This window comes from Seriola lalandi, unplaced genomic scaffold (genome assembly GCF_002814215.2).
Source record: "Seriola lalandi dorsalis isolate HSWRI2012SDOR001 ecotype SW California unplaced genomic scaffold, Sedor1 jcf7180002054508, whole genome shotgun sequence".
NCBI classification, from domain to species: domain Eukaryota; kingdom Metazoa; phylum Chordata; class Actinopteri; order Carangiformes; family Carangidae; genus Seriola; species Seriola lalandi.
The window spans coordinates 237,521-258,360 of record NW_019525061.1 but is presented as its reverse complement, the minus strand read 5'-3'; the positions used below and the strand labels follow the sequence as shown (position 1 = coordinate 258,360).

The 20,840-nt window shown below is 40.7% G+C and overlaps 1 protein-coding gene across 3 annotated transcripts in view; it reads right to left on the bottom strand.

Annotated features, from left to right (window-relative positions):
- The window catches only part of aqr (aquarius intron-binding spliceosomal factor), a 49,886-nt gene that overhangs the window by 17,168 nt on the left and 11,878 nt on the right, over window positions 1-20,840 (bottom strand). For all 3 annotated transcript variants that reach the window (XM_087175841.1, XM_023413256.2, XM_023413257.2), the window contains exons 16-31: window positions 20,163-20,283; window positions 19,672-19,813; window positions 18,771-18,949; window positions 17,652-17,819; window positions 15,614-15,783; window positions 14,365-14,606; window positions 14,045-14,194; window positions 13,192-13,261; window positions 11,660-11,770; window positions 10,937-11,046; window positions 7,588-7,723; window positions 5,897-6,106; window positions 3,541-3,678; window positions 3,362-3,433; window positions 2,239-2,426; window positions 1,938-2,109 (exon numbers count right to left, since the gene is read on the bottom strand). In XM_087175841.1, coding sequence (XP_087031967.1) covers window positions 1,938-2,109; window positions 2,239-2,426; window positions 3,362-3,433; window positions 3,541-3,678; window positions 5,897-6,106; window positions 7,588-7,723; window positions 10,937-11,046; window positions 11,660-11,770; window positions 13,192-13,261; window positions 14,045-14,194; window positions 14,365-14,606; window positions 15,614-15,783; window positions 17,652-17,819; window positions 18,771-18,949; window positions 19,672-19,813; window positions 20,163-20,283 — 2,379 coding nt within the window. The remainder of the gene's footprint in view (window positions 1-1,937; window positions 2,110-2,238; window positions 2,427-3,361; window positions 3,434-3,540; window positions 3,679-5,896; window positions 6,107-7,587; window positions 7,724-10,936; window positions 11,047-11,659; window positions 11,771-13,191; window positions 13,262-14,044; window positions 14,195-14,364; window positions 14,607-15,613; window positions 15,784-17,651; window positions 17,820-18,770; window positions 18,950-19,671; window positions 19,814-20,162; window positions 20,284-20,840) is intronic.

The following is a 20,840-nucleotide window of genomic DNA, read 5'->3' as shown; positions in this document are numbered from 1 at the left end:
ACCCAACCCATTGGAGTTTGAGCCAGTGGCTCGAGGGTACATGAGGCCTGTGGAGGATGGAGAGATGAAACAGGGACAGGGACAAAGATAAGACAGAAGCTGAGATAGGTTTGTAGTGTAGATACAAACACATAAAAGGTAATAAAAGGTATAAATCTAGACAAACTGTGGGTAAAGCCCACCATGCCATTTGCTCTTATACAATTTAAAATGTAGCTTGTGAAGCAGAAAAACCTCAACTATCAAGCCTAGTGGCTGAGTAAAGCCTTTTTCTAACAACAGAAGATGTGGATTTAGATAAGCATTTGACAACTTTGGAAGCACTATCATCAGGCTGAGGCTCAATACGGAAAGTACTTTAGCAAATGAGCCAGAGAAGCGGGAACAGACCTTTGGACTGTGGAGTGTCTGTGTGCACATACTTGTTTGTGTGTACGATGGGTGTACAGTTCCTGTGTACGTGTAAAACAGGGGTAGTGCAGTGTTTGTTCAGCTGTGACAGACATTCAGCATTCAGTGGATACAAGTGTTTCCCTAGTGTCCAATTTATCCCTCCTGCAAAGTGCATGCGTGTGTGTGTGTGCGTGCGTGCGTGTGTGTGTGTATGTGTATGCGCGTGTGTGTGTGTGTGTGCAAATTCCCTTGAGGAGCCAGAAAATGGCAACAAGCAAATGGAGTTGAGGTTCATGTGACCTGCTGCCTCGAGAAGTGCACATGGTCTGAATTTAAGAACAATAAGAAGCTTTATGGACATGAGCATGCACAATGTTAAATGGTGCACTAACATGAAACACTGAAATATGTTCATTGGCCATGCAGCGTCAGTGTCGCAATTGATTTATTTGCTATTTGTCAAATATTGTAATAATAAGAAAAGTTTTACCTGGAATCAATTCATGCTGGGTATTTGTTTACTATGAGCTGCTAAACTGCGTGTATGGTTTAAAAAAAAAAAAAAAAAAATCTTATATCTCTATAACAATTATTTTTAGCTTCCTTACTTTAGAAAAAAGAACAGTTTTTTAGAGCCACTAAATATTCCCATTAAAGTAACTAGTTTTTGACTATCAACATTTACATGGTAATTCTGTTGTTATATTTGACAACCTTTGGGATCCTGTGCTGGTGTGGTGCACAAGTAAATATTTATATATATATACATCGGTATATATATATATATTATATTTTTTTTTTTACACACACCTATAATCCCCGCCCCCAGCCCACACACAGTCTTGAGTGTCTCAGCAATGTCACAATGAAACACAATCTGGTTCCTGGTGTGAAGGACAGACGCACTGGTCTGTGCTGGGCAGCCAGTGTTAGCTGCAGACCAAGCAGGGTTATGAATTTATCATATGGTTCTGGTAGCTAAACCATTAAATTTTAAAAATTAATGAACTGCTGTGCAGCGACCAATTCAGAGGAAATGGAGGCCAGCAAAGAATATGGCTCTCTACTCTGATGGAACTAAGTGTGCATGTGTAAAGGAGTGTATAAATTGAGCTTGGAAGCTGCCATACATTCTGTAACATGAACTATTCCTGCTGTTCCAACATTGTGTGTACACCTGTGCTACAGATATACAGAACATTGGTGTTATATACTGGGTGTTCAGTCACCCAAACTGAAGTGATGCACACATGCTGCCTACAGCATGAACCCAAAGTGAAAACATTTCAACTCTTAGTATTCAATTCCAGTTTTGTTTGACGTATTCCAGTGTTTTTCATTTTCATTTTGGGTTCAAATTTGGGTTTGAATAATGGTTTTATTCTTGTAGTGGATTTCCAAAAGCAGAAAAAAAATATGTGTCTGCCAACCAGTGAGCTATCACTGGTAGGTAAACACAGATAAATTTTGTATGCACTATATTGTTTTTACAAATAACAGTTGTGCTGTGTGTGTATTTACGTTCTGTAGTGTGTACTACTGACCTGGTAGAAGTAAGGGTTGGGCTCGGATTCTCCCACCCCATTGAAGTCCTCCACATTAATTAGCTGGAAGTCAAAGGTTAGGCCAGGGTTGGGCACCTGGAACTCAGGCAGTTGCTGGACATGAGGCAGGTTCCCCAGGTGTTTGTAGCGCCAGTTGTACAGATTACACAGGCTGTAGGGAAGGGAGTCAGAAACACAAGACACAGTGTTGTTACTGTATGCCCATTTAGTGAGACGACAACACCAACCACTAAGACTGTCAGCAAAACGGACTCTATAGAGTTCTGCTAGGGTGACCCACCTTGCACGTGCACGGCCCTGCGCATCCAGATCGATGGTGGGCACTCCAAGGCGCACAAATCGGGTGAACAGAGACTGCTCCATGTTGGAGTACTTCTGGAAGGCCATGTTCTTGATAACAGGGGGCAACTGGTGGTGGTCTCCAATCATGATCCAACGCTTCAGCCTGCTATAGCCGTCCTCTGGGTTCTGTTGAGAGAGAAAGAAAAGTAAGTGGCAAGAGCACCTGTTAGTTATACTAAAATGAAATTCAGAGGTCTGTATGAACCTCAGTAAAATATAGTCTTTTCCATTTTGCACTGTATAGTTTGAACAGTTAATCAGGTTAGCAGACTGCAACCAACTGAATACCCCTCCCCTCACTCACCCCTCCCTTTCCAAGCGTGTAGGAGAACCTACAGTGGTCTTCAGGAAACAGAAAAGGGCAAAAGGCCCTCTCTAGAGCCAGTGTTTGGTTGGTCCATTCTGGACTACTGTAGAAATGTCAGTGGGATATGTAGATATGAGGGGCTCATTCTAAGCTAACTAAACAAATTTTTACTTTCAGGTGATTACACACCGTTGAAAATGTAATTATAATTTTTTATATTCTATTTCTGCAAATAGATCCCTTTAAATCCTTCACACTGGTCCTTTAAAGTCCAGGAAGCCAGTGAAGCATGCAGAGCCAGCCTGTACTTTACTAGGTCTATATCATGCTGCCAGATTTTGCTAATTAGATGTGGTTTATTTGGGTCTTGACCTCAGACAAATCTGATATACCAAGCTTTGTAAGTCCAGAGCTGATAAGAGATGAATGGCTGGATAATGAAAGGGAAGGGGAAGAAGAGGAATAAATAGTTTAACTGTGACGTATACCTGGCAGAGGCTCTGGCTATGACTAACTAGAGGAGAGAGATAAAGAGAGGAGCTCTGGCAAAGTTGTTGGATAGGCTGATGTGCTTAATGATCTCGTCTGTAAACAGACAGTACTATCTCGGACAATTAGGCACAACAACCAAAGACAAATACCATTACTGTGTCTGGAGCCAATCAGTCAGACCTTAACAGAGAAAGTCAGGTAATAGAAGACTGAGTCCGCATGCTCATATTAAAGCCTTAGGAGTTATTCAGGAGAGAGTTACCTGTAGCAATAGAGGGATGAAGGTCTCGATCTCCAGAATCTGAGCAGCTTCTTCCATCAGGATGTTGTCATACTGATGAAAAGAATCAGCAATTTAACACAAATACTATGAATAGTAATGTGAGTAAATACAAGTTTAACCAGGTTGTCAAATCTTTGTGACAACTGAGAAGAGTCTACCTTAAATCCCAGCTCCACCAGGTCATGACGTTTGAGTGCAGCGTGTGTACAGGTCATAGCAATGATTTTGGCTTCCTTCACTAGCAGATACTTAGAGCGGTCCAGTCCACTCCTCAGTAGCTCAAAGGCCCTGAACTCCTTCCAGAGTAGTAGACAAGAGAAAAAGTGGGTGTCAGGTGTGAATCACTGCACACAGAAAAGTTTAACAAACAGGCGTGACTCACATAGCAGGAACAAATCAAGAGAAACCACATCCTAAGCAATTGAAAACTACTTGTATACTTGTACTGTGAGAAAACTTGCTCAGAGTTAGAATACCTATCATGTAGTCATCGATTTGTGAATTCAGTTTTGTTTTGTTTTTCATTTTCTCACACTGGGGTTGTGAAGGGAAACTTTAATGGTTATTGGCAGTGACAGAATGACAAAAATGATGGATGATTACTGTGAAAGAAGATGGATAAGATGATTGTCTAAGGCAAAGTAATAGCACCTTTAATAGAAAAAAAGGCAGGCCGAAAAAACATCGGATACATTGTTGTATCTACCCGCATTCAATAGATGTAGGTGTTTTAAAAACTTAAGACCTAGCACTCTAAAAGCTCCAATTGCCGCTAATAATTTCAAACTACAGGACAGTCACAAAAGACATGAAGTGACTGGCAACCTACCCTGCCTTTTAATGAAACATGTCATTAACGTAATCCCTCTGTTTTCTACTCTCATTAGGAGAATCCTCTTTTCCCATGATGAAGAGATATAGAGACCAGTCAGGCACAGGGCTGCTCTGCAGACAAATACACTTGGTGTAGTTTGCTGTTCAATAACTGCAGCATGAGGAGCACTTCAGCACAGATTTTCTTACATGGCTTATACTGTAATGGAAAAATTAGGGACATTTTTAACCAAAATACGAATCAGTTTTCCTCAGAAAGTCGATATCATGGCGGTGTGAAGTAGTGGGGATATGGGTAAACAGGCGAGCTATTTTCAGGTTGCCACACTAGCTGTGTAGGGGCAGCAAAGGGAGAGAGGGAGGGAGGATGGGAGAAATAGACTTGGACAGCACTGGGGTATAAATTTTTGATGTGTTACTATTTTAGCATTAATATTAAACCAATCAAAACATGCAATATTGATGGGGTCTATTTTTAACCCCCATGGCTCCAGAGCGGTTGAAGGGTGAAATCAAGATGGTAAGGATTCAGGGACACTGAGAGGGAAGAGGGGGAAAAAAAACAAAAAGAAGTAATTAGCGGTAAAGATGTAGAGGGACTGCAGAGGAGGAAACTGGAGATGTATACAGAGAAGAATCTCAGGAGGCACACTGTGTCCCTGTCTATCTGTCTGTCGAGCAATAAATTCTTAGGATATTCCTATGACAGCTTATTCCGAACTGCTTTTACATTTGAAAAGGCAGACAGATAAGCAAATTCAGCAGGATGTTGGTTGCTTTCCCTACCCTGCGCCACAGACAGCAATACCTCTTAATGGGTGTACAGATTTCACTGCAGCATGGGTGAGGCTGAGGGAGGAGGGAGAGGTGCTGTGATGCAGCGATATAGAGGCCAGCCAGATAAATCAAGGTCACCACACGTGTTGGGATATTACCTCCAGCCAATAACTTCTTTATTGCTTTTCAGAGACCTTCTTGGTGTTCCCATAAATCTGAAAAGTTATTGTTATCCCTATAGAAATACTCGAATGGTTGAGGAGGAATGATAACACATCTTCAGCTGCATGTTTGTGAGTGTGAAAGGGTGTGAAAAAGAGTGACAGAGAGAGAGTAAAAAATATGAGTACTAGTAGCTTTCATCATTTTGTTGTGTTGCTTAGCTTTCCCGAAAGGGTCAGCAAACATATCTACAGGTATACAATACAAGCACTGTTAAGTGTCTTATATAATGATTCACTCTTTCAACTGAAGCAGAGACAGGTGATGACTAAAAGTTGGATGTAAAAGTGGCATAACAGCTACTCAGAAGCAGACACAGCCACAAAGAGACAGTCAGTGTCTGACCAATTACTGTTAATCTCAACAACCTGTCACTACGGTGGCCAGTAAGGCATAGTTACTTGTGCATGAGTGAATGTTGAACACCTGGACACACAGCTGGCAAACAGTCTGCGAGCAACATCAAATCCAGCTGACATAATCTGTGTGTGTTTGTGTATGCTTCTGTACGTTATTTGTCACTGTGCATTTTAATGCAAAGCACATTAAATTTAACCGTAATGACATGTGCTCTATAAATAAAATTGCTTTGCCTTAATGCACTAAAGTAACCTCTTTACATCCTGCTGGGTGTTGCTCAGTAGTGGGAGACTGTGTATTTTGTGTGTGTGTCCTTCTTACTTCCAGCTGGGTAAATATTTTCTTGATGTGACGGTAGCAGCCCTCTGCAATGTCCATGTCCTCTTCATACGACCGACCCTTGAACACAGGCTGGGGGGCGTTGGAGAAGTACTTATGGAAGGGAAAGTGGGCAGCCACAACCTCCACCTCCACTTTCTTGCCCTGCTTAGGCCTGACCTTGCTCATGTACTCTTCCCAACGAGATATCACCTGTAATGGACAGAGAGAGCAGACATACACATCCATGAAGCTCTAATGTATTGCTGCTATTGAAATTATACTAAAAAGTAAAAACTAAAATATTGCAGGACCACAGTTGTGTTTAAACTTAGGAAATCACTACAAAACTACACTAGTTGGTTGATGGAGGTTTAATGTTTAACAAGATGCTGTATGAGGGTATTGGGTATTGCATGAATCTGCACAGCCTAAATGGTGTTTGTTGTATTTTCTTTATAATACTTTGACCATAGTTACAAGCACATTATGAACAAATGAGAACAGATAGCCACTCTTGCAGAAGTGCCCCTGCTGAGCACCTAATAAACCAGCTTCAACTAAACAGCAGGGTAGCCTAGTTTGTGAAAAAACAACTTTAAGGATGAGTCTGCTGGAGGACTCAGCTTAATTGTGTGTTAAGTATCTGTCTGTACGGACTATTAAGACCACCATCGAAACCACGCTAACAACTTCATGACATTCATATCTTTAAATATCACAATACTACACTGATGGCCAGTTTTCAGAGCTATATAAATAAAAAAACTCATCTTATATGAGGTGTAGGTTGAGAATATATAATCTCCATGCAGCATCAAATTAATAAGGAACCACAGTAGTGTGTGTGTGGAAAAGAGCTAGACCTATACTATAGACTGCTGGCAAGGTGCAAAAATGGCACCATGATAAACTTTGACACTGAAGCTCATGTAACAGCCATGGTATTTGTTATGGCTTTGACTCACCAACTATCTACCATAAGATGTAGTTTGAGAAATGACCACCTCTGAGAACTATGTCATTGGCATCTTTGCACTGTTTATAAATGTCTCACATTACTGTTGTGATGTGATGTGATACTTGACTGACAGTTGCTTGTTTTTTTTTTCTTCAGAAAAAAATTGGTGGGTATTAAACTGAGCTTCTTGTTACACAGGTCTATAATGTCTATTTTAGATCCCTCCTAGTGAAGCATGAGAATGCAAGTATGTAATTTATCCTGCAGTCCGTGAGGACAGTGATAATTAGGTGACAGGAATAAACAACCAGAGTTGAGTTCTAAGTATTTGCAGTCTAGGCAAAAACAGCAGTGAGTCTGGGGGAAGGAAACTTCAATAATGTCTGAATTTGATTGGCATGAATATGTCTGAGGAACAGGACAGACAATACAGAAATCCATTCTAATTAATTCTGCAAAATATCTCCTGGATCCCCTCAACTGTCTCTCACTATGAATCAATAGTAATATCCAAACACAAATTTCAGGATGTACAGTGGATTAATAGTAGGACGGAGAGGAGCGGCTGACTGCAAAAATCACCAGGAATTATTGCAGGTTTGTTTTGCTGAATCTTTATGCCAAGTACAAAATCAGAAACATAGCCTATTAAAAATGGCTTATGACTCAATCATGTCCATTTTTTTCCCTCTGGGCATAACAAAAACACATACACAATAAGTTATAGTCATACCTGGTAGAGGTAGAAGTGTCCAGCAGTCTCACAGGTGTAAGAAACGTCTCCTGGGACATCCAAGCTCTCCTGTAACCTTCCCACCTCTTTGAGGAGCTCCAGCCTTCTGGCCAGGACATAGTTTACCCTGCCATATCTGGAGACACATAGCACAGCATACTTAGTCAACAATCTTAATTGTTTAGCGTTTTGTATTCAGGATAAACAGATAGTTACAAATCATGAGATAAATGTTTATGAGAGACCTACATACTGGTGGAGCAACCCACATAGAGACTTCAGACAAACTACCGCATATAACAAACAGGTAACTTGTGGATTCAGCCTCTGATCTGATCTGGATCACTTCCCACCATGCCATCAGATTGTTCATTGTCAATCAATTGTTCTATAGAGCTGAGTTGATCTTAATCTAAAACTTGTCATGTGACTGTTGAGTTGATTGTGGGGAATTTTGGTACTAATTGCCTTTAAAGTGTTTTTACCTTTGGTTCAGAGCATGCAGGTACACATATTCTGGTCACCTGAGGATATATGGTGTTTTACAGAGTCAAATATATTGTAAATATGACCCCTGATTACAGAGGTTAGAGAGGGCAGTAACTGTCTTTGGATGTACACAAGCTTTGTTTAGGTTCTATCTTGCATCCTATTGTGCAGCTAAACAATGCTGCTTAAAAACAATTAGCAGCTGGCAACGAGACAAGCAGCACACACAGGAAGGGGACAGGAAGTGGGAGGGGTCGCAGGGTAATACTAGAGGTGAATTCTATTTTTAGACCCTGTGATCCTCAGTCAGCAGATGACTCACATATGATCACACTGATCTGTCTGTTTGGCCTGAATAATTAAATTTAAAAATTAAATAAAAATAGAGTGTGATCTTGCTTCCCAAGATGACAAACCTGTAATGCATTAAGCTACACTCTGAAACAGAAACCCAAAAAGATACAACAGGCTTCATTTATTGACATGGATATACTTTTATTTATTTATTAGATTTTAAATCCAATAATGGTAAAACTTGCAGCAACTGTGCTTGAACCTGAAGGCGGATACTAATTTTAATGAATCTAGGGTGCAAATACGGACTGTCAACAACTAAATGTGATCTCCCCTATGCTCCACTCTCAAAATCTAATTAAAACAGCACAAAATTCATCATGAAATGCATGGAGGCATTGTTAATTGGTAGTGCTGTGGCTTTCCCTTTGTTAGGCATTCAGAGGAGCACTGCCTTCCATTTTTCATCTCATACACACTGTTAATTAAAACTCTCTGGCTCTTTCCTCTCGCTGGTGTCAGTGGGGTGGAAGGAGTGTGGAGTCTGCATGTTGTTATGAGGCAGTCAGGCAGGCGGGAACATATTAAATGTTGCTAGCCAAAGCTCTTTCTCTTTATATCTGTGTTGCTGCATAATTTAAGAAGGTAACAGAATGCTTCTATGTGCAGACCCCAGTTCCCATACAATGCTAGTCATACTAAAGTCATATACTCACACTGGCAATAGTCTCACATGGCGTGTAGCAAATGAGCGACATGCATAACCCCTCCCTCCATTGGAAGTGTTGCTAAGAGATATAGGTTGCTCAGTGCCACAGATGGATAAGGTGGTAGTTAACAAAGTAGGCTATAAGGGAACTTTAAATAGGAACAGCATAAAAACTTAATAATATTTAATAATACTGAGCTATTTATATTTGAAAGCAGGCTAAAAGAATTGCTAGTAAAAAAAAAGAAAGGGTTCTGGCTGATTCATCTAATAATGGTGTTAAATATAGCAGCAGTCACGTAGAACTGTAAATGTTTTGGGTATCGTGAGATAATCTCTTCTTCTCAAGTCTGTCATGAGTGCTTAAAGTGCACTGCCCCCCACCTTCTCTTTTCCCATCTCAGTATGTCTCAGTAGTGAGGACTGAGTCATTATCCTTCAAGGCATCACACACACACACACACACACACACACACACACACACACACACACACACACACACACACACACACACCAGAGCAATACACACAGACACAGACAGACAGACACAGACAGAGTGAAGCTTACAAAAACACGTGGGTGAGGGAGAGCTGGGAACTACTGGAGCTTCCTTAACAGGACTCTAGTGGTTCTTGTCTGAGGCTATTTGTTCTGTGCCCTGCCACCAGTGCAGCATAAGGAATAGGAGTACTATGTCTTTTATGTGCCCATTAGGATGTAGACAAAGAAAGTTCTAAAACAACTTGTGCTAAAACTACATGTCGGCTTCATTAAATCAAATTACAGTCAGGTAATGTCACCCACCAAATTTAAGAGGGGCCTGACCTGAGACCAACATTCTAATGGTTTTAAAAATCTGAAATGAAATGTATTTATTCATGTAATTGTTTATTCATCCATGTATTTATTCATTTAATTATCCCATCATATTGTTGTAAGTGAATTATTAACAGAATGGTTTCATGTGTACCTGAGGTTGAAAAATGACAACATTACTAAAGCTACTTCACTGTTCAACTTATAACAAAGGTTCTTAAACATTTCACTAAACATTTAAATTGTTTGTACATTACACTACATATTATGATTAAGTACTTTCTAGCAATTTGGCGGTGTTATGCAAGTTTTCTTATTTTGGTCAGCCACAACTACAACTACAGATCTTATATGATCCAGACACCCAGTGGATTAACATTGTTTACTAAAATAATTTTCCAAAACATTCAGAATGACTCGTTTGCTATGACTTTTAGGCAGCTCTAGAAACACTTTAAACATTCATGGCGTTTTCCACACCTGTGGTAAATCTACATATCTCTCTACATGGTGTTTTGCCATCCACTTCTTGATTATTCTCACAGTGGCTGGTAAAAACAGTTCTGGGGTCAGTTATTGTAGTCCAGAATAGCGATGAGTGGGTTAATTAGACATGCATTGCCTGTGAGTGGAGGGCTGTAGGGAAAGATCCCTTACACTGGTAGAAAGGCCTGAGAGGCCAACGATGCCTAATGAAGATAAACCAGGTTCCTGGCCTGGCATATGGGAGTATCGAGTAGCCCTGTCACTGTGTTGGCTCAGACTAATTATGTATGTGGGCAGCTGGGCTATCTTAATGCATGTATGTGTGTGTGCGTGCATGCGTGTGTGCGTGTTGTTGTTGTTGTTGGCTGGGACCAAACTGTGAGGACTGCTTCTGTAGTGCATATGCACTGTAAGGCTGTAACAATTTGTTGAATGCACTTTCACACATCCATGTGTGAATTCAAGTTGTCTCAATTTTCACGTGCACTTCTGTTTGTTTAGGTGCATCCATTTCTGTGTGTGTTCTCTCTCCACCTGTCCCTGTGCTGTCCTCACCTGCTGAAGTCCTTTTCAGTCTCTAGCTCCTCCTCTCCGTGGCCCAGACGCAGAAGGTGACGCTCATCGATGTCTAGTGCCATGATCTTTTCAAACAGCTGGTTCAGAGCCTGGTGTAGAATGAACCATGGTAACAAATAAACATGATCAAACAAGGAAAACTCTTTCTTTGATGTGTGTGTAATGCCATCTATCAACAGTGCTTGTGCATACAAATTTGTTTTGACTCTTCTTTCAATCTATGAATTTGGTCCAATCCTCGATTGATGTGTTATGCAAGATATTTAGCTTGCTTTAAAGCAAGTGTCTTTTCCAGTTTAAGAAATATAAATGGAAAGCGTAACTATTGCATAAGAATAAGGTATTTCATCATTATATCCAGCTATACTTCTTGTGGATGAGGCTCCTTCTGGCAAGCTTCCACTGGTGTAAAACAACAGCAGATTACTTTATGATTAAACACTGAGGGGGGAAGACCGGGGCACAAGGGAGCTTAGATTTTAATTTTTCCTCCAAGGTTTGAATATGACTATCGCCTGATTAATGGGCAGTTCTGAGCACAAGCTGTAAATTCTCTAGACAGCTTCACAGTTTTTGAGCAGAGTGTTAGGGAAACTTTTCAGAGATCAGAGCTGGGGTCTGTGTGTGTGTGTGTGTGTGTGTGTGTGTGTGTGTGTGTGTGTGTGTGTGTGTGTGTGTGTGTGTGCATGCGCGTGTGTTAACCTGGTTTGAATGTGTGACTATAAGGGTCCTCTGTTCAGGAAAGTTGTGGTAGAGGTTTGAGATGATCTGAACGGCAACATCCGTCTTTCCGGTACCTGGTGGTCCTACAACCTGGAGACACAGAGGGAAATGAAGAATAGGTGTAAAGAGAGAAATGAAAAGATAAAGATAAGATAAAAGATAACCACAATCAGAAGTTAGGTTAGGTTACAGTGCAAAGAGGCTCCCCCTGTATACAATCTAGTGGTTGTGACAGCTAGGCCATGGGCATGTCAGAACAGGCTAGGCTAGTGCCCAATCATTGGCCATGCTCAGACGGACCCAATGTAATGTGGTGTTGCCTGGCATGCTAAGACGGTCCCAGTGACTGCACAGATGGGCTAGAAAACAGAGAGCTACTGAAAAAGGAGAAGAGCTATAGGAGGAATAAGCATCTTTCAAGCCTTTCTTTGTTTTTATTATTGAAATGCTAGGTGTACTTCAGCACTGTATACAAGTTACCATGATAATAATCCTCATATTTACTTAACTGCAGGGAATAGCACATCTAATTTATTAAATAAATATTCATATTCATGAAACAGCTCTCAGGTGAGATAATTTCTGCTAAAAATAGTAAGCACAATTAGATATTCCTGCATAAATCAGTACATAATCAGCTCCTTGGTTTCCCTACATGAAAGCCATGCTAGGCAGACCAGGAGGTAGTGTGTGTTTGTTATGGCTGCTAATGACTGTGCCATATGCCAAGAAGGAAGGTTAGAGGGACTGAGGAGAGGAGCCGAAGAAGGTATGCATGCAGAGTTGTTTTACGACTCTGCTGATAGCCTACTTGCCATATTTACTTCAGCTGGCAACACAATAAATAACTCAGATCCCACAGCCAACTTCCAATCACCACAGTGGAACAGCACTTTTGTCAAAACAGTTACACTCCTTTAGAGATACAATAGCAGGTTGGAATGACATGGTTGTGGATGTGCATTTGAATTGGGTGTATTCATAGCTGTAATCCTATGTCATTTTATGTGTAGTAGAACATCTCATGAAAGTGCCAAAATTTCAGAGGTTTCAGGAAAATCACTTTACATGAATGATGGAGACAGTGACATCAAACAACAGCATATTTACTGTAGAGGGAATTCCCCTTGGTATACATCACTAAGATTAATGACTTCAAATCTTTGGCTTCATAACAGCGAGCTGGAACAGCATGCACCTGCAGTATCAGCACTCAAAGGACCGACAAGAGGCTTTGCCCAGACAGCATCATGCTCACTCAAGGATACGCATGATAACTTAATACGGCTGGATTTAAAATATAGTTTGTCCTCATAATTAAGTCCATGATGTTCTGGGACTAATTTTTTCTGTCGAAGCCAGACATCCAAAATTAATGTTTGTTGGAGGCTGTTGTGATTTTTGTCAAATACATAATCTAATTCTTGCGGTTTTCTTCTGAAAGCTTCAATTCAACAATAAAACTTATGTGAGCCACTTACACGATGAAACACTAAATACAGAGTTCTTACCATGGTGAGTCCTGGCTGCATCCCAGCTCGAATGGCTTCAATCTGAGTAGGAGTGAACTGGATTGTATTCCTGTAAGAAATTTCCACAGCTGATATTAGAAAAGCAAGTAATTAGCCTAAAATACTGAAGGGCCTTGACAGAATAAACAATTTGTTTTCAAATGATTTAATTTGTTTTTTTAAGAGATGCTTAATGCTGCAAGTTTTGTTGTGAAGTTTTCTGAAACCATCTTGAAAGATTGTTAAGTCTGGGTTTCCCTGTGGACATGTTGTTGCTATAAAGATTTAAATATCAAAGTGTAAACTGGAAATCCTAAAACACCAGCAGATGAATCTTAAATTTTGATGAAGGGCAATTATATAGTGGTGTTATAATGAGTAGAGGAATGTTAAAGCCTTTTCTGTTCACCTTTAATTGCTTAAAAATTTCCATCTACTAATGTAGCACAACAACAACCGAAATAGCACCACCGCATTACATGGTGAACAAGCCAGAAGAGGTACCATGGAGACAAACACGGACAAACAAATAATAATAGTCAGGTCCCAAGCAGTTTACCTATGATAAGCATTTGACTTGCACCTCTGCACTCTTTTATACTGAAAAGGTGTTTTGGATAGAGCAAAGTACGCATGGTATGCTACAATATAATACACACTTAGGCCTCAGGCATGACTGTTTATACTTAATGCTGTGGGTAGAGTACTAGTTAAAGTTTAACCATCTTTAAAGAGGTCAATGTGCTGGCTTCAGAGAGAAGTCAAGGTATAAACAAACACTGAACAACTTTTCAACCCCTAATTGTGTAAAGTTGTTAATGAGAGGGCCTGAGTCGTGGCCTTGACCTCTCACCGTTTGGGCTGGTTGTAGGGATAGGGCCCACGGTTGAGGGTGACATAGGGCTCAACAATCAAGGTCTTGTCTTCCTCTTTGTCTTCCACTTCTTCATCTGCCTTTCTCTTTTTCCCTTTGTCAGTTTTGTTTGTGATAGGGAACTTGATTCTGGGAAAAAAAAGGAGGAAAGAAAAGAAGATATTAAAAGATTATTATGCCATAATACAATTGCAATCAACTGTATCTAGTATGGAAATTGTACTACAAGTAAATAAAATACTAATGTATAGTTATGATCTTTCTCATTTTCATTTGATTATTGGATCTTTGATTTTCACCTGAAAGGGGGGACTTGCAGTTCAGGATTCTCCTCTGTGACTTTTATGGTTTTACCAGGGAAACATGAATGTAAATGGTCCAGGGACAGAAAGGTGTCATTGAAGTCCAATGCGGAGATCTGATTGGGCATTTTGGAGTAGTGGGCACTGCCTGGGTCGCCATAGCCTAGGATAATGTCATGAAGCCAGTCTGGGACAACACACTCTGTGTTCATCAGGTGTCTGATGGTCTCTAGCACCGCCTGAAACAGAGGAAAAAAATATGTGACAGATATCAAACCAATATAGTGTAAAGTAAAAAAAAAAAAAAAGGAGGAACTTGAAGGAGAAAAATCTCACTGAATGAGTCATGTCAGACAACAGACAACCATCCCATAAGAGGTGGTTTAGCAGGATAAGAATAGATTTGTTGTGGGCTGATGGGACAGCAGGTAATTTGTATGTCTGTCAATTATATTTTAATGAGACGCAAACTGTCTAATACCCTGTGCATCAAACACTGTGTGGGGAAACATGTTTACTTTTATCTGTGTCACACATCAAAGATTGAGAAGAATGTTTCTTGAATATCCATTAGTTCCTGTGCTTTTAAACTTCAAGAAAAAAAAAAAAAAAAAACTTCAAAAACATCTGTCATTGCTCTGGCTGTGAAAGACAGAAATGGGTGTGCTGAATTAGATTTGACAAGGCCGTAACGAGAAGCTCTCAAATAAAAGAATGTGATAAAAAGCAAAGAGTGCATGTTTGACATTCTAAAAAATGTTGAACAAAATGGAGGAAAAAAACACAAGACAGATGGGATTTTTAACAAAAGTTTCACATATTCCATATAAATGGATAACTATCTGTGAAAATATCTATGTACTGCATGTGTACTGCCTGCATGTTATACTGACAATATAATGGGGATGTGATTTCCTACAGAAGGCATAACGACAGTATACTACAAAACGTTGGCTTGTTGCCACAAGAGGATTTTTAAATGTGAGAGACAGGTGGCAGTGCATATGACATGGATATCCAGTGAAAAGTGTCTCTCATTGGGATCATTGGGAGGGCCTTGAGTGGGTGGTAATCTCAGAGCTGCCCTGGCCCCAACCTTACAGCTACAATTCCCGCAAGTGCAATATGTGCGATACATCACTCAGAGGTGGTGTTGGTAGGACCAGAGCTCAAGGTCTGAAGATAAAGCACTCAAATACATTGTGCAGTGAGGGGTGATCTGTGTGCTTCAGCATGTAGTTCAAACCTTGAAATTATTCTCCTTGGGTTTGCGTCTCATGATGATGTTGAAAGTCTCATATGGGTCTTCAGTGCCACTCTGAATACTGCTGGTCATGTCCTGTTGATACTGGTTCGAGTCCAGCCAAACACGGAAGGTTCTGGCATCTCCTCGCAGCTTAGGCTTTGGTTCAGGTCCTAAAACAGAAGGAAAATACTTGTTAGAGCAAGGAAGTAATCCTAGCCTTTAGCGATAAATATAGACGTAATAAATCTAACTTTCTATGGCAATTTGCAAAACATCGTCACAAATTGTACAATTGGAGTAAAAACCTAAACATAGGCCATTAAAGTAAAATATAAAACAGAAAATGCTTCAGAAGGACAACGGTCAATATTAAAACTGAATCTAAATCAGCTGATTCTCAGAGGTAACACCACGATTTCAATATAATTTCTTATCTTTACATTAAAAAATACAACCCTTTAAAAAGAGGTCACGCTGGCCTGCCATGCAACAGTACTATGACTCCATAGGAACAGGAGTTACATCCACATGCTTGACTGACAGGCTACAGGCTTTAGGCTTATTCCCATTGGGAGCTGGTGTGGTGCAGCAAGTGCGGCTCTCACAGATGTCTAAATAGATTCTTGTATGGAGTTGCAGGGCACAGAGCAGGAGGGTGAAATTCAATCCTTTCGGCCTCTGATGTCTGTGCCAATGCATGTGTACGTGTGTCTGTGTTCACATGTGTGTATAGCTATGTGGGGATCTTCAAACACCCCACCCCCTCTTACTAAGATGAGTGTTGTGACAACCTAAGAGTGAAAGCTACACTCTCAACACCATGGGATAACAATGTTGACAGCTGGGCTTAGGTGTGTGAGCAGTTGAAACAAGTATGTGCCATTTGTGTTGAACTGTCAGGTATTGAAAGATTGGATTTTATCAATACATGATTTAAAGGATGGTGCATTGCACTGTTCATTTGAATCATGTAGACTTTGTACATTGGTAACATAGTTTACAGAAGTGCTATGTCTTTGAGAATTACAGTTTTTATAAGAGAGTATGAGTCAGTTATTAGTGTCTCAAACTGCACCTTTCAGCTTGTGTCTCCCCACACCTTCACCAAGTGCCCAGTAATTTATTTGACATCACCCCACCACCCAGTTAGCCAGAGCACCACTTATCCCAGTCGAGGATCTGAAAGTTTAACCAAGCCAACACCACCAGGGCATGTTTCCTGGCAGGATGTCTATTTAGAAAAGCCCTGCCCTCTGCATATTTAATCCAAACAGATGAGAGAGGATAGGGAAAAGGCCGCTTCAGTGCATGGACACATGTTCCAACAGGGGAAAAGGAAAACACTTAGAATAGCAGGGCTGCAGGCTAACTTAGGTGAACCAACCACTCAGAGGGACTGCTTTGGGCTGTGGGGAGAACAACACAGTAAACAGAGATCATGTTCCTGTATAAATATATTTTACTTTCCAGGAAAGACCAGATATTTGGATTTAGTCTGAGCGGATTCCTTCTGTGTGGACACACACAAAACAGATTCTGAGTCTTATATTTGATGACAGCAAATTTTAAGGCTCATATTATAGAAATACGCTAGCCTACAGATGAAGTTCATGTTGTGATCGAATCAGCTTACTTATGGTAGAATGCACTGTTGCTGGCAATACCTTGTTTCAGAGATAGATGTGAATGTTTCCCATATGACACATTCTGCAGGACAAGCACATTCAGTGTCCTACATCTATCCAGATATAGCAAATACAGCTCCTCAGTTAAATCGAATAAATAAAGCAGGGGGGGGGCACGGCCTGAAGCTCTCAGGTGTTGTTGTTGTTGACCTCAGGTTAATGGAATGTTAATGTGAACAGGTCAGGTCTCACTGTGACTGTCACCATGACAACACCAGCCTGACACTCTCCCGAGGAAGAGTCGGTGGATGATTGTACTGTATATAGGAGGTCTGATGGGAGGATGGATGTCATGTATCACTGGTGTGTGTCTGTGTGTGTGTGTTTGCAGGCAGGAGCACCTATAAGCATACCTTCCTCAATGACACGTCCCTTGTCATCCAGCATACCCTGCACCTCACAGCCTCTCACATACACCAAGCCAGTCTGCTCCACAAAGGGCTGGCGCCGGTCGAAGCGTGTGCCGTAGGGCAGGTTGGGCCGCACCGTGATCAGAAAGCAAACGTCGTGCTTCCGCAGCCCTACAGGGTAAGAGAATGGAGAGAGCGGTTAGAGAGAGAAAGAAGAAAAGAAGGGGATTTAGAGACAGAGAGAAGGAAAGGGGAAAGACAGAGAAAGTTTGAAAGAGAGTGAAAAGGGCACAAAGAGAGAGAAGGAGGTGATGGAGGAGTGTTAATAAGACAGAGTAGTAGTGTGGGGGAGTTTGGAGATGCAAGAGAAACCGCCCCGTCAGCATTTGCCTGATCTTTAAAACATGAGGCTCTAATTATACGATGGGGAAAGGGCTACTGGATGGAAGGAAGTAATACTTCATACTCTCACTGAATTATAAGAAAGAAAGTAAAACCATAAAGGTGGGTATAAAGAAAGTGAAGACATCAATTTAGGATACATGAGGCTTACATTTTAAAGCCAGTGATCAGTTCATTACTTCTACAGCATTTGCCAACTCAAAGAAAGAAACATTGGCATATCATATATCTTTCTCTGGAGAGCTACAGCAGAAGGCTTCGCTGTGCTTTCTGTGTTCCTAGTGAATCAATGTCTTTCAAAGCACACAAGCTCCTGTTGACATTATCTAGAGTGCCCCCATCAAACACACAGAGAGACAGAGAGAAAAACGATCAGGACATAAAAAAAAAAGAGGCTCAGTGGAAGAGGCTACACAGAAATGGCATGTCTTATCAGAGACTTAAAGTGGGCAGGGGTCATGAGTCAAGGCCCGATGGGATGGAACAATGTGGTAAGGGAAAACTTTATGGAGGTTATCAACTGCTTGCTAGGAGGAAATAAGAAAAGTAAAGGTATAGCAACGCAATATGTGAGGGCAGGGTAATGATGTATCATAGTCCTAAAATGTAAGAGGATAGGTTGCATTCTGTATGAGCAACACACAATGCAGTTGGATTGACATGTATGTGTAGTAGCCGGACAAATATGAAAGGTGGTGACAGACACACATAGACTATTACCTTCCCACTCATGCTTGATATGATCTTGTACATTGAGGTTAACAGTGACATCAGCTCGGACACGGGCAGGCCAGCTTTCCCCAATGTTGGGCTTGGCAACCTCTACTATGGAAAAGGAGGTGATCGTCTGAGCCATCCTGGCCCAGCCCCCAAACACCACTCCACCATACTCCGATTGCCTGTGCAGAGGGACAGACACAACAAGAAGTTAGACAAGCACTGTGGGCTGTTGTCAAGATTGAAAATCAGTTGGATTTAGGGCAGCACATGGCACTACTGCTTATTTATTTACTTTTGCAGGAACAACAAGCAAGTTGCTACATCACTTGACATAATGGGAGCACTTATTATGTTAAGCAATGGGTTTCCAAATGTGGTGTACTAAATGTCACAGTCTTTTAATAAAATATTATCAATGCGCCATGCCACGATCTTAGAGGTAGACAGTGGATAAGAATCTTTGTTCAATGAAATAAAAAGACAAAGTGTGCTGTAGCCGAGCTAATGGTGGAAATTTGTTCTACTCAGGGTGAAATAAAAGAGAGATGCTTATCAATGAGAGTGCAACCATCTTATTTCAAACTCAGAACCTGTTTTTTCTGTATGATTTTTACTCTTCTAACTATTATTATTGCACATAAGCCTTTTATCACATCTTCTTGCATATGTCACCCCAGAGTTTCACTGCACATTCTGAAACTATGAGTATGAGACAAATAAAGCTAGATTCTTCAATGCCTTAGCTAAGGAAGTGCTTATTATCCCATGTTTTCATACATTTACATAATTTCTTCAGACCTCTGATGTTATTAAGAGTGTTTACGTGACATAAACAGAAGTTAAAAAAATTAAGATTCTGGCTCAAGTTTCTTGTAGCTTTACAGAATTGAGGACATCTCACCATGGTTTCATACGCCACACCACATCTTCTATGTCCTGTCTGATCTCATAGGTGGACTCTAGACGAAAGAGGTTAAAGTTCCTCAACAGGTAGTCATGGAGGGTCAGGAACTGGAGGTTCAGCTTAGGCAACGCCAGGCAGCCTGAGAAGCGAAATGAATGGACACATACACACAGAGTGAATAATAAACTAAATGTGTGAGTAATTATGCACACACTCATAGTTGACTGTGCAAGTCAGTGCCTCTATACAAAGTACTGAATGTCTGCATGTTACAGCTAATGAGGACATTGCTTGAATCATCAGTAGTATGTGAGTTGCTGAAGGTGTCCTTGCCAACTAAAGAGGATTCCCTAAGAGAGAGGTACCAGTTCAGTCCCATGAGTGCCCTTAGGATAAGGGATAACCACAAGGCGTGGGTGTATACTTGTGACGATGAGGCACTGACTAGACATTCAAACACAATCACAATTTACACATGCAACACGCACCTTCGCCTGAGTAGTACTCTGTCGGAACAATGTTCTCATCCCAGATTATCTTCTCTGTTGGATAAAGGGGCATCTGGTTAAGTTGCTCAATCTGAGAGATTCTGCGCTCATGACGTGATACCTGTGTGTTTGTGTGTGGTAAAAAGTAAGAGAGAGAGAGAGAGAAAGAGAGAGGACAAAGACACATGAGAGACAAATCGGGTTAATGACCAAATGTTCCTCTGCCCATTTGGCTCGCTGTCTAGATCTTTATCTTCTCCCTTACTAAAAGACAGATCATTGAATAAAGAAAAAAACATTTCCAAAATATCAGGTTTCACAAATCACTTCAAGAAGGGCATAAAAGGCTAAATATTTAAATATTTTGGGTCATCATACCAGCAACGCATATTGGTTTACATGAATTTATGTCTACAGGGACTGGAGGCCATGTCAAAGGATATGAAGAAGTATCAAGTTAAAGGCAACAGGATCCCTGCAGGTATTATGGGCAGGTATATTAAAGATGTTTAACACACATGGATGTGATTCAGTAGTTATGTGGTCACTGGTTATTTTGATGTATATATTCTAGTCTTATCCGCAATGTTCTACCAAACTCTTTTCTTCAATTAAATGCCCACATAAAGGACAAGAGAACGAGCTTCTATTCTGGTGTGTGCAGGTATCTTTATTGCA